The 13,316-nt window shown below is 34.4% G+C and overlaps 2 protein-coding genes across 4 annotated transcripts; one reads left to right on the top strand and one right to left on the bottom strand.

Annotated features, from left to right (window-relative positions):
- The first annotated feature begins 380 nt into the window (after window positions 1-380).
- Window positions 381-8,087, top strand: LOC123656469. Its single transcript, XM_045592147.1, has 7 exons — window positions 381-493; window positions 565-650; window positions 2,868-3,038; window positions 4,154-4,260; window positions 4,337-4,480; window positions 4,571-5,670; window positions 5,750-8,087. The coding sequence occupies exons 1-7, from the start codon at window positions 451-453 to the stop codon at window positions 6,916-6,918; spliced, it is 2,820 nt and encodes a 939-aa protein (XP_045448103.1). The 5' UTR covers window positions 381-450; the 3' UTR covers window positions 6,919-8,087.
- Window positions 8,088-10,189: 2,102 nt separating this feature from the next.
- Window positions 10,190-11,470, bottom strand: LOC123656471 (acyl carrier protein, mitochondrial). Of its 3 annotated transcripts, XM_045592150.1 has the most exons (4): window positions 11,215-11,470; window positions 10,894-11,013; window positions 10,745-10,858; window positions 10,190-10,610 (listed from the first exon to the last, which is right to left on the bottom strand). In XM_045592150.1, the coding sequence occupies exons 1-4, from the start codon at window positions 11,380-11,382 to the stop codon at window positions 10,431-10,433; spliced, it is 582 nt and encodes a 193-aa protein (XP_045448106.1). In that variant the 5' UTR covers window positions 11,383-11,470; the 3' UTR covers window positions 10,190-10,430. The 3 variants fall into 3 exon arrangements, with proteins under 3 accessions (XP_045448106.1, XP_045448104.1, XP_045448105.1); XM_045592148.1 differs by lacking the exon at window positions 10,745-10,858 and having other exon boundaries at window positions 11,215-11,469; XM_045592149.1 differs by lacking the exon at window positions 10,894-11,013 and having other exon boundaries at window positions 11,215-11,469.
- Between the last annotated feature and the right edge of the window lie 1,846 nt (window positions 11,471-13,316).

The following is a 13,316-nucleotide window of genomic DNA, read 5'->3' as shown; positions in this document are numbered from 1 at the left end:
AAGATTTGGTGAGATTTCATTGGACCCCTCCCCCCATTCCGAGCTCACGTAATTAATGGATGGCCCCATAAGTACATTACCTACCTTTAGTACATGTTTGTTTTTAAATAAGCAAGACAAGCAAGTACACAGATAATATTATTATCCTGAGGCATAATATCGATTGCCACATCGATTATTGACCATAGATCATTGATAAATGTGTTTTTATTGTCTATCGGTCTCAGCTGTCAGTGACATTTCGTCTACCAAGGGTCAAAACGTAATATTATTTAATAAGTGAAATGTAAATTTTCTTTCATGTCAGTGAAATATTTTAAACCTAATTATGTAATCAAAAATCTTAAATAATATTACAAACGCCCTAACTAAAAATTTTACAGGGATCAAATGAAATTATATAAAAGTATTATTTAGTGCAATTTTTTTTTTCATTTAGGACATCAAAACATGATGGTTTCGAATTTGCAACTACAAGAAAAATATAATAAAAGTATGATGTGTTCTAACAATGCAATGTTTTCACGTGAGAGATAAGATATTAACGTCAGCTATGTATTTCAGTAAGAAAAAACTTCTGCTTTTATTTGGACATCGAAGATCCTAGTTTATCTAGATCACTTTCTCGACGACTACAAGACATGGGTTTGGTAAGTAAACATACTTTTTGCCGCCAAAACTATTCTATCTTACAAAATGACTATAGTTTTTATAATACTCTTCAACGTTTCATAGCAGTTTTATGGTTATGTATAATATAACGTTAATTATTTCTATAGATAGTTTCAATATTCAATAAAAAGCAAATTGTGATTCATTTTTAATTTTGTAGGGTTATATACGTTTCTTTCCTCATTATTGTTTAAAATACATTCTTGTTACTTTGTTACATTTCAAAGCGTATTTCTTAATAAATTATACAAAAGTAAACATAAATAACTATAATAAATGATTAATTAATGACATAGTAATTAAAATTTAATATTAAGAATTTCGACCAATTCTATGTGATTTGTTTCAAAATGTACAAAACGGAACGTTATTCCCGCGCTGACCAATACCAAGCTGTTCCCCTCCCACACGATTCGAGCGCCACCCGTGAACAAAACACAAACTAAGGCATAATATCTCCATCTTGTATGACAGATTTGTGTTTGTTGTTAGTTTTTCGATTTTATTAAGTAAATGTATATAAATTAAATTTAAAAGTATTGTAATTATCGTTCCAACATCTAGTAAATGTATTGTACATTTAACATAACAAATAAACTCAGTGCAAATAGTGATTCGAAGAATTTCTTGTAGTGACGAAGTGCCCGTCTCTGTGACTAGTATATAGTTACTTATTTTTGTGATAAGCGGCGCGCGGGGGCCTAGCGGACGGCTTTTGTGTAAGTATATATGCCGTACGATACCTACACGTGCAGATTGACACATCGATCGAGTCAGTATTGTTTAGAAAACAGTTAAAAACAGAGTTGTCGGAATGGCCTGTTACGCGCGTAGCTAGCGTTCGATTTTAGGTCATCTTTTGTATGCTCGCGTTAGAGCCGCCGTCTCAACGCAAAATGCATCGTGCCGAGGCCGCGCGCCGCGCTCGATCACGCTGCGTTGCACTACATCCATTTAAGAGCCGTTTGAAATGTAGTTTTCTTTAGTCTACGCGTGTGTATGCTTAATTTTTGACAGTTGATATGGCTTTTAAAATGCCAAGGTGATATGATTCTTAAGATGCTGTTATTAAAGATGTTATTGGTGTGAAAGTGTCGTGAGTGTTATTTTTTTGCGCGGGACGGTTGGCGCGATCCGACGTAGGGCGCGAGCTCGTCCCGCCGGCGTCAATTTGCAGACTGTATTTCAAGGAAAACTCAAGTACTCGGTGACTTCAATTGTGTCGTGTCGATGACACGCGTGCACGCACACACCGTAATGTTTGCCTAGTGTTGTAAAATGAAACAATATTACTATTCAAACACCAAGCTGCTAACATCAGCATTTACCTCGTTTTAAGACATTGCAAAATGCTCGTGTTTTAGGTCAATAATTGTATTAAAGCTGACTTTCACATCTTGCATCTTTTACTTACATTATTATTGTAATTAATATCATGACGTTTGTTTATTAAGAGTTGCCACATGTAATATTTATATTAATGAACTTAAGACATCTTTTACTTGAAGCTGGCAATTTTTATTTTTAACATTATCAATTTATATTAGAACAATTGATTATCAACCTAAAACTTGCTTTACTACCTCTAACATATTAATAATTTTATATTCTTATAAAATTAATAAACCACATTCTTTTTACATATATATAATATGTATTATTTCTATGTATAATTATTTAAAAAAAAATATGTATAACGGTCAGTTGTTACCTATAACTTGTGCATTAAGTTACTTACTGTAGGAACAAAAGACTGTGTGTATGTTATATTTATTTATTTACCTACTGTCTATAAAATTTCTGAACAGAGATTATAAAGAATTTTAAAAGTAGATTTTTATTGTCTGACTTCTTTATTAATTAGAAACCCATAGACTTTAAGCTCATTAAATTATAAGTAAAAATTAAAAAATACTTTATGATTAAATAGTTGAGTAAATAATGCCTCTTTTACCCATGTGGAAGAAAATATAAGAAGACAAATCATTAAAATATGTTTGAATAAAGTCAGCATTATTCTATAATCAAAATAAATATATAATATTTTATTTAGTTTCTCAAAGACCTTAATTTTTTACTTTACTATTAACAGATGGTAATGGTCAAGTTAAAAAAAAAATGATTTACAAAATTATATAATTAGGCAACCATGGCCAGCTAATTATCTAGTGTACTAATAAATGTCATAATTTCAGCGTGAGGAGGTGTTCCTGTCGTCGCGGGTGACTCACGTGGTGGGCTCGCGTCCGGAGGAGATCGCGCGATGCGCGCGGCGTGAGGGCCGCTCGCGCGTCGATGCCATGCTCCAGCGGCTCCGTCAGCCGCCCCCGCACGAACGCAACTACGTACGCCTCACCGTTCAAAAGGTTCATTATTTGATTAATTCAGCCTGTGTAACATTAATACGCAGAATACAATTAGTATTACCAGGATTAACAAATCGACTAGATAGGCAGTGAACAAAAAAAAATGTTTTTTTTTTTTTTAATTTTAAACAAGGGTAATTACAGTCAGATGAGAAAAGATTTGCATTAAACTTTTAAATGAAAACAATCAATATTTGTGCAGGATTTATTTGATTCATTCACCACCCGACAACCGACTCAACACCCAACTGCTGGGCATAGGCCTCTTTCTCAATGTATGAAAAAGCCTTATATTGTATTGATTGTATATGATATTTGATACATTTAGAGCCTATTTAATCAATTGTGAATGAAGTTCATCCTGAACATAAGTTACATATAGACTTGAACAGCTCCTGCTGTTACCGGTTTAAAAGGTTAGGAGCCTCTTTCATCAGTTGTGGATAAAATTTATCCTTCAAATAAGTTATCTATAGCCCTTAACAGCAAGAGATACACAGACAGACTATTTTGCCTTTAAGAAACTACAATGTTTAGATTCACAATGGCAAATAGAAATATACTATAGATATAGTTTGATGGTGAAAAAGAGTAATATACCATAAACTTTTATCTGTGGGATACTGCTATCTCTTAAATAGTGTTAATGGCGAACAGTGAAACAGGCTGTTATAGCCGAAATAAGTATATTTGTGTGTGGTTGCATATCTCACACCTTTATATCATCTGCTGCTCACAATTAAACAACCACTACTAGTAAAGTTATAAAAATTATTTGGGAAATATTATTTATATTATAATTATTGTTTTTTAAAATATTTAAAGTTAGTATATCTCTAAGCCCAATACTAGGCAATAAATGTATTAAGAGAGTTTTCATTCTATTTTATGGGCGTTTGTAAACTATTGAATAACTTAGCTTTTTAAATAATTAATATATTATAATTTTTTGGTAACTGATAATTTTATTATTATTTATACCTAGTGTTTAATTGCATGCAAAGTATGGTGAGGAGCTTTTGTCTATATCCTACTATACCCTTCTTACAAAACAACTAACATCTTTCTTTGCTATTTGTTTATATATCCTTATTGCATATTTATTAATCTTTCAGGCTATAAGTCTATTGGATAAACTGTATGACACATTCTTCACGGCACCGCGTAAAGCGCATGTCAACCTCTTCAGTAAACATTTTATCAAGATTGAATTTTTGGACAAGTATGGACTAATAATTCTACAAATTGTGGTTGATGTAATTTCAAATTATTTTTAAAACATGTCCGTTTCGTTTCAGATTATGCAGACCGGTTTTCAAGGAGTTTGATGAATGGCCTCAAATATCATTAGAGCCTGATCCACCGAAGGAGAAGAAGGAAAAAAAGGAGACTCCGGAAAATTTGGCTTACGGAATTCCGTCGAACAATAATAATACACAAAAGTATGTTGGAACATAAGTTTGCAAGATCATGCAAAAAGAGTAAACTGACATAATAAAATCTTGGAATTAACAAAATATTTTTGCTTTCAGTATGACAAGGAAAAATCGACCACGGATCAAGGAAAGGGAGGAAAAAGAACAAAAGGGTGGTTACTGTGAAATGTGCAATGTGGATTACGTTGATGCGGCTTTACATCGACATTCACCGCACCATTTAGCTTTTGTCAGAGATCATACAAATTTTCTGGCACTCGATTCATTAATAACTTCAGGTACAGATGTTACCACATTCTTAGATAAGACAATGCCTGTAAATGGAGAAAGACGATCTCTACGAAAATTATGCAATGGTGACGTCGAACCTAAAAGTAAAAGATCAAAACGGTCACAGTCACCAGACACAATTAATGGTAACTCCAGTCCGAGAAGAAATGGTGGTTTAGATGATGAGAAGAAACACAACACAAGATGCAGTAAAAGGACAAGTGAGTCCCAACCTTCAGAAGACCGTCAGTATTATAAAGTAGTTGGAGTGAGTACAAAATTAAGATCGAGTGGTGGTTTTGCCGTAAAAAAAAAAGAATCGCCTACTTGTAATGGTACAAAACCACTTGTAGTTAAGTTTCGAAAAGTACGTCGTTCCGAGCTATCAGTGCTTAGTGATGAAGCTGAACAATTTATGTTTCCAAAGCGGGCTAGCTCGGCGAGCTCGACATCCTCAGATGAAGAAGAGGAAGAAAAAGTCGAATCTGTAAGACCTCGGAAGAAATCACCGATACAACCTCCGCCGCCTATTGAGAGACAGCGATTGGCAAGGCCACTAGCTTTAAAAGAGGAATCGTCAGAGGAAGATAGTTGGCCAGAAGATAAAAGAAGACGGAAACGACGAGTACCTCCTGCTATCAAACGAGGGAGACGAGGCAGACCATCTACAGTTGAATCTCAAACAAAAACCCCAGAACCAGAAACACCAGTGGAAATACCCCAGCCAGAGCCTGAAATAAGTCCTCTAAGAGAGGAACCATCTGAAATGTGCATGAAATGGGAGGATGGAAGGCTCAAATACACACCAGCTGTAGAACAATTAGAATTTGCATTTGAATCAGTTCCTCAGAGCGAACCTTGGTACGAAACTTTCAAACGTCAAGATCAAGACAAAACCGTTACGAAAAATGTGCCTCAGTATTTTGGTAAATATAATGTGCTATAAATATTTCGGAATAATTCATATTTAAAATACTTTTTCCTAACTATTTCGTTTTGTTTCAGAACTATATTCTAAGTCACCGAAGTTACCCTACGAAATTGGGCAGTTACCTCCTCTGAAGCCAAATTGTTGTCCTTTGAGTGACTTAGTAAAAAGAGAAGGAAAACCTGGTCCGTCGAGATCATATGGGACTCGTGGAATGAAGAAACAAAGGATAAAGAAAAGAACGGCAGCTCTCATCGCATTGGAGGGCCATCCACGTAAATCTCCTAGAGAACATGCATCTACCTTAGCAATACTCGGTTCGGCGGGGTTATTGCATAGACGAAAACATGCAGATGATACAAAGTCAACAGCATCAGAAGACACCATAAGTGATACTCAAAGTAATATGAAAAATGAGCCTGTCTTATCTGAAACTCAGGAAGCATCAGAGAGACTTCAACAATTCCTGTCTGAAGTATTTGAAGAACCAACAGATTACGAAATATTCGAGGACTTAATGGGCGAAGAAACGGCTGTCATAGCAACAAAGAATCTACCCAATGTTTCAAGTTTAGTATCAGAATGTGATGATTGTGACATCATACGAAATGAAATTAAACAAGGCGCTACTAGTCGCGTGCGTGGTAGACGAAGCAAGTTCAAAAAGAAGAACAGGACGGGGTGGCCTAATAAAAAGAAGCAAACCAAAAAGGGGTCACGAACAAGCAGTCTGGAACAAGACCAGAAGGCAGAAAGTAGTCTAGACAGATCGTCGGCCGAACCACCTGACGATGACACGACGCAGGACACTCTCAGTGAAGAAGACAACACCTTATCAGAAGATGAAAAGACATTAACTATTGAAAAAATTAAGAGCGGGTACGAGTCACAAAAAAGTGAATCTACAAAAGATATAGACAACAATGTAACATTGGAAGTCAAAGAAAAGACAAAACCAATAGAAGTCACTAGCAAACTACAAAAAGAAGATCGATCGTTACATTTAGATCTCAAAGTAGTATTGCATGACAGTGAAAAGTCTCCGACAAAAGACGACAAAGACGAGAAAAGCGCGAGTCGTTCGTCAACATCGGATGCTGAGGATAGAGAGGAGAAGGCAAAGAAAAAGAAGCGAGTTCTTCAAGGCTTGTTGTTGCAGCCGATAGTGAGGGTAGCGCGCGTTGACCCTAATGTAGGGCGGCGTCTCCGCTCTGCGGTACGGACGCGCACTAACCGGTTCAGATAGCGCGCGGCGTAGCTAGCTCGCAGCAGTGGATAGACTGTTCTAAAAGATCGTTCTTTAATTACGTGATGTTTTTTTAGCAAGTCGTTAACCTAACCTATTCTCCTCCGCACATGTGTACTCCCCCCCAAATATAAATTTAGGAAATTTAAGCCTTGTGATAACACAGGCAGATATTTGCAGTGTTTATTTGTTGTTTGATTAGTTTAGAATTTGTACCTTAAAAATACATACACATGATATCTTATTACAGATACTCTCCCTCCTCACAATATTTCTTGATTTTTGTCCGACCCCTCGGAAGGGGAAAAGGAAAGGTTCCTTTCTAGTCTCACGTGATTAATGGACGACCCACTTTAATTCATGGACAAAGTGTTAGAATATTTCCTACGTTCACATTATTGCTTCCTATCAATCGGAATAATTGTCGCTGTGAATTTCCTTAATAATATATTTAAAAAAAAATGACTGCTATCTAAAAAATTGTAACGTTTTTATAAAATGTTACTTTTGCTAAAGTCAGGTGAATTATTTGAGATTATTTGCACAATATACATTGTAACTATTGACAAACCATATTAGCAATAGACGTGAGTAGGAATCAGAAATGTCTCCAATCAATGAATAATATTCATGTACAAATATCATTTAATAGCAGATATACAAAAGTCTTAGATCAAACTCCCAATAGCCAGTTAATAACTCCACATTTGAAACTCTTAGTTTCTATAATTTATTTCATTGTTGTTTTCGAATAATAGTATAGTAAATGACTGTTTTGAAGTCAGTTTATTTAATAACATTTATTATAGAAAATGAATTTATTACAAACTAGAGGCTCTTATGTTGAGTTTGATGGAATATTATTTGTTTTCGAGAAAAAAATTCTATTTTTATGTCATTTAGCGACATTTAAAAGTGTGTTTAAAATTACACGTGAGAAAACTTTTTTTATTCTTACGATGTTGTAAATAGAAACTGTAATATATTTAATTTTTGTTTTTATTAGTATGAGTGTACAATGCGAATTAAGACATTAAGAGCTTAGTCTGTACATAAATTGATGTTTTTCGTATGCTTAAAGTATGTTTTATTTTTCAGTGGATGGAAGTGTCAAAAATGTCAAATTTCGTCAGTAAAGTTGTATAAAATAAAAAAATAATTTTAGAAAACTTGTTTTCTTATTCATTTTAACGAATTACTTGAACTGAGACAAATCTATAAAGATAATTATAAAACACTAGCTGTGCTCTATAATCTCTAACTTTTTAACCGACTTCCAAAAAAGGAGGAGGTTCTCAATTCGACTGTACTTTTTTTTTATGTATGTTACATCAGAACTTTTGACCGGGTAGACCGATTTCGACAAATTTTGCTTTAATCGAAAGGTGGTGTGTGCCAATTGGTCCCATTTAAATTTATTTGAGATCTAACAACTACTTTTCGAGTTATATCTAATAATGCGTTTTTACTTGACGCTTTTTTCGTCGACCTACGTTGTATTATACCGCATAACTTTCTACTGGATGTACCGATTTTGATAATTCTTTTTTTGTTGGAAAGGGAATATCCCTTGTTTGGTACCGTGATAAGGAAACCAGGATCTGATGATGGGATCCCAGAGAAATCGAAGGAAACTCTCGAAAATCCGTAATAACTTTTTACTGGGTGTACCGATTTTGATAATTTTTAATTTAATCGAAAGCTGATGTTTATCATTTGGTGACATATAAATTTTATCGAGATCTGATAACTACTTTTTGAGTAATCTTTGATAACGCGTAGTTACTTGACTATTTTTTCGTTGATCTACGTTGTATTACTTGTCGATGTAATTGAAGTCGGTTTTTTTTTCGTTTGCGAGCAAACACAATTATTTATTTATGAACCGATTGACATTAAACAAACACTAAATGTTAAGCTAAGCTTGCCACAATACACAGTAAAAATCACATCTAAATCAGATAAGCCATTTCTGAGATTAGCGTGCACAAACGCACAGCCAAAAAAAATATGTCAATCATTGTTTTGGGTGCTATTTGCGTTGATAAAGGTCCCAATAATATTTTTTCTCATATATCTTAAATGTACAGACAGCGACCCGTTAGATTTTTATTATATGTATTAATAAGTTTTTAACCGACTGCAAAAAAAGGAGGATCCTCAATTCAATTGAATTTTTTTTATACTGTACCTATGTATTGATTTTGATAATTTTATTAGCAATAGGTGCTTGTGGTTTGCTCTCATTTCTTATTGATTGAGGTATGACGAGTACTTATTGAGTTATCCCTAATCATGCGTATTTTTTTGAATATTTATTTGACTACCTACCTATATTTTTTTTGTTTGCAAGCAACCAGTTATACTTAGATGTCTTGTTCTATGTATGACCTAAATTAAATGGGATTAAGAATTTAATGCATTTTTTTTATCAAGTAAAATAAAAATAGTCTGGTAGATAGGGCTTTCTGTGATTGGATCTCCAGATGTCCCATAATTTATATGCAATACATTGTATACAAATTTTAATCTTTAGAAATGTACATTCAGATCTTATCCTGTTTGTACATAGAACTCCTTGCATTATTAAATTCTTACAAAACAATAGCTGTTGTCAGAAGCTTGGCTTGTATATAAGCTTTAAGCGTAATAAGCTTAGCTTATTTTATTTCATATCCTTCAATGATGCCTTCTGTTATTCAATAAATTCAGTTTTTGATATTATAAATTAAGCAGCTTATTTCAAAATTTAATCTAAATGAAATAATAAATGGACTACTATATTCTTTATTACAAAACATTAAAAACATCAGAATACCAAAAACATTTCAGTGAAATATTAAGTAGATCCTTTTCATCGCATAAAGAGTACACCTAAGTTATATATAACTTCTATTGATGTAATTGTACTTTTGTTATCTTAATAATGCTTGTGTTGTCTACCTTCTATTTTCTACTTTCGCAATTTAAAGTTCATAATCTTAACCACATTAAACAATAATCTTTTAGTATTATCTAGTCTGAGACACTGGGAAGAAGATATGAATCTTCTTTTTTAGTACCATTGAAGCCAATAAACCAAATAAATTAATAAGTATTAGTTTAATCCCTTTATCATTAAATGAGTAGGTAATAGTGAATTGTAACAAATGCTTAATTCAATGGGTTATACCTTTATTGTGATGTGATTATAAAATAATTCATAATTTTAAGCTTTTGATTCGTATAATTATATTAATTAGGTTAACACTGATCAAATGAAAAACAAATGATCTATTCTAACAGCAATATAATAAAATCAATTTACACTTTATACATCTCCATTAGATGTTTAATTGTTTTATTCACATTATCCATAATCAAATGAAAATGTAAATTAAAACTCTCCTATGTGCTAAGTTTAATCGCAAATACCTTAGACCAAGTTGATAGAAAATAAAAACAACAATGTTTTTTGAACTATGTTATTATATAGATTATTTGGTCTAAGATCACTGAGACTTTAAGTAATTTTATTCATAAATGTCTTCTTTGTCCGCAATATATTGAACTATATCTTTAGGTTTAAGAAGCCTCTCTGCATCCGCATCGGGTATTTCGAAACCAAATTCATCCTCCATCGCCATGATAATTTCAACATGATCTAAGGAGTCGAGACCCAAATCATTTACAAAGTGGGATTCCAGAGACAACTGAAATTTAAAAAAAAAACAATTAATAATTGAAATTCACAAACTTATGAAACCAATAATTTTAAAAATGTGGGACATAATTTGTACTCAAAGAACAATCATTAACATTTGGAAAAAAAACTGTAAGAGACTACCTTTTCAGGGTTAATTTTGTCATATAACTGAAGGACTAAGATCACCCTATCTCTAATAAGTTCAAGTGAAAGCGGAGGCCCGGCGCTGTAGTTGCGTACCATGATTTTCCGATTCTGAAACAAAATTAAAAGAAATAAATGACGGGTACCTGAGCTGAAACCAGTTTGTCGTAAGCCTTGCACACTTTCATCACTCTCTCTTCGATCTCCTTCTGCGTTATCTTATGCACAGGCCCGGTGGCGTATTCTCGTTTACGCTGACATTCAACCTAAACAGTATAGGACCACTGTACTTTCGTTATGCAATAACAGAAATAAGGTTATGTTATTGATTATTTAAAGACGTCAAGAGCAATACCTAAGTAAAAAAATCAACTCTAATTAGCTAATTTTTTTAACGAACTGTAAAATTAATTGTTCAGTTATCAGTAAATGTACAGTATGTATAATATTGGTCGAAAATGCCTTACCCCATTCTGTATCTGCTGAATATTATATGCCCTTGTGATCGCTTTAACTGTATGATATTTTTGTTGCAACACTACGGTGGATAATCTACATACTACAGGAGCTTTGTACGTTGTGGATTTTCTTAATAATCCATTAAAAGCACTTCGAACAATATTCGCTGCAGCCATTTTTCCGCTTCAATATTCCATAGACAAAGTTACAGTATAGATAATTGACAACGGAACTAAATGTTACCAGACTATCAGTGATTATAATAGGGGTCGCGTTCCACTATGCGACCGCAAGGCTCTTTCTATTGTTCCATCTAAGGCCCGTGTCGCGAGCGATCGCTCGACGTCGTAGATGATGTCTCTGGTCACGACCACATCGCGCCTACTTCACCCGCAAAACATTGGTGGGTCAGAGTTGGTTTTCATCAAAACGTTGCGGGAATTTAAAAAAAAAACAACTATCAATATCAAATTGTGAATGTTATCTCTCATTTGATTCGGCAAAAACGCAACGATAAATTCCCGGGAATCCATGTTGAATTAAATTTTACTCCCATTCATACGAAATATTTATTCACAACCCCCACAGCTACACATTTTCACCATGCCGCCATATTGCGAGCACATAGCTGACACCCGGTAGTGCCCTAGTACGCGTTCCACTTATAAAATTCGCCTACAAGTACAACTCCGCGGTGGTTTTTACCTTAGTAAAAAGGAAATTTCAGCGGTCGTGGTCAATGCCGTTGTGGGTCTTTAGTGGAACGTGCTCAGGTAGTAGAGTTAGATAGGTAGTAGAGTTAGATCAGGTAGTAGAGGTAGTAGAGTTAGGTAGAGAGTAGAGATATGGTTGAGAACTTGAGACAATACAAAATGTAATCTAAATATTATGAAAATGCAATAAAGATAATGTGATAGGCAAGGACCTATCTATGCCGTTTTGAAAAACCGTACCATAACAATAATAAATAATGATGGAAAGTAAACTCAACAATAATTGTTCCTATTGTTGTATCGGTTAATCGTCTATTAGCGAAGAGTTTCGACCAACACCTTAAGAAACTTTCGCTGGACTGTTGGATCAAGGGTCAAATTCACGAGGCAGTGTTGCTTGAAACGGCCCGCATTGTGAGGAGGTACCTCAGCCTGGATCCTTAACTACCGGCGGCCTGGGCGTCAACCTGCCACCGGAGGGCAACTATTTTTATGTTTTTAAATATTTTTGTCTTTTTTATAAATATATTTAAAAATGTAATCATAAGGAAATATGTTGAATAAAAGAAATAATTAATAAATATTTACAACACACACAAACAGTCATCTGTTCCTAAAATAAACAACTTTATGCTTGTGTTATAGGTAGGTGACGTCGCGTTGGCGCAACGGTCACAGCCACGGATTGTACCCGTTGTGCTGGCGGTTGCGGGTTCGATCCCTGCACATGACAAACATTTGTATTGGCTATACAGATGTTTGGCGCGGTCTGGGTGTTTGTGCAGTCCTTGTGGGTCTCCCCACCGTGCTTCGGAGAGCACGTTAAGCTGTCGGTCCCGGTCGTTATCATATACACCTAATAGCGATCGTTACTCACAGTAGGGAATATATCCGCCAACCCGCATTGGAGCAGCGTGGTGGATTAAGCTCTGATCCTTCTCCTATATGGGGAAAGAGGCCTATGCCCAACAGTGGGATATTACAGGCTGATGCGATAGGTAACAGCCGAATGGTATAAATAAAATAAAATAATAAAAAATGGTGGCCGAATGTTATAGCTGCATTTTTTTCGAAAAATATAAATACTGAAATCTAATAACTATTGCATGGACGCGGAGCACGAAGAATTTCGTACAATGACCTTTTTGCCTACTGCCTGTGGTTCTCAAAATTTTATATAAAGTACGAAGCTTAAAAAAATCGGTAGAGTTTAGAATTTGGAATGTCTTAGAACTCGTTGTTTGCACACCACACTAAATTTACGCTGTCTGTCCGTGGACTGGTCTAATCACAGAATAAAATATTTTTTGTTTAATTATAGAAAATAACATATATAAGTTATAAGTATATATACATATATATAAATAAAAGTTAGTGTTTATATTACTATGTGTACA

Source organism: Melitaea cinxia, chromosome 9, assembly GCF_905220565.1.
Source record: "Melitaea cinxia chromosome 9, ilMelCinx1.1, whole genome shotgun sequence".
NCBI lineage: Eukaryota > Metazoa > Arthropoda > Insecta > Lepidoptera > Nymphalidae > Melitaea > Melitaea cinxia.
The sequence above is the reverse complement of the archived record's forward strand: the minus strand, read 5'-3'. Positions and strand labels throughout refer to the sequence as shown.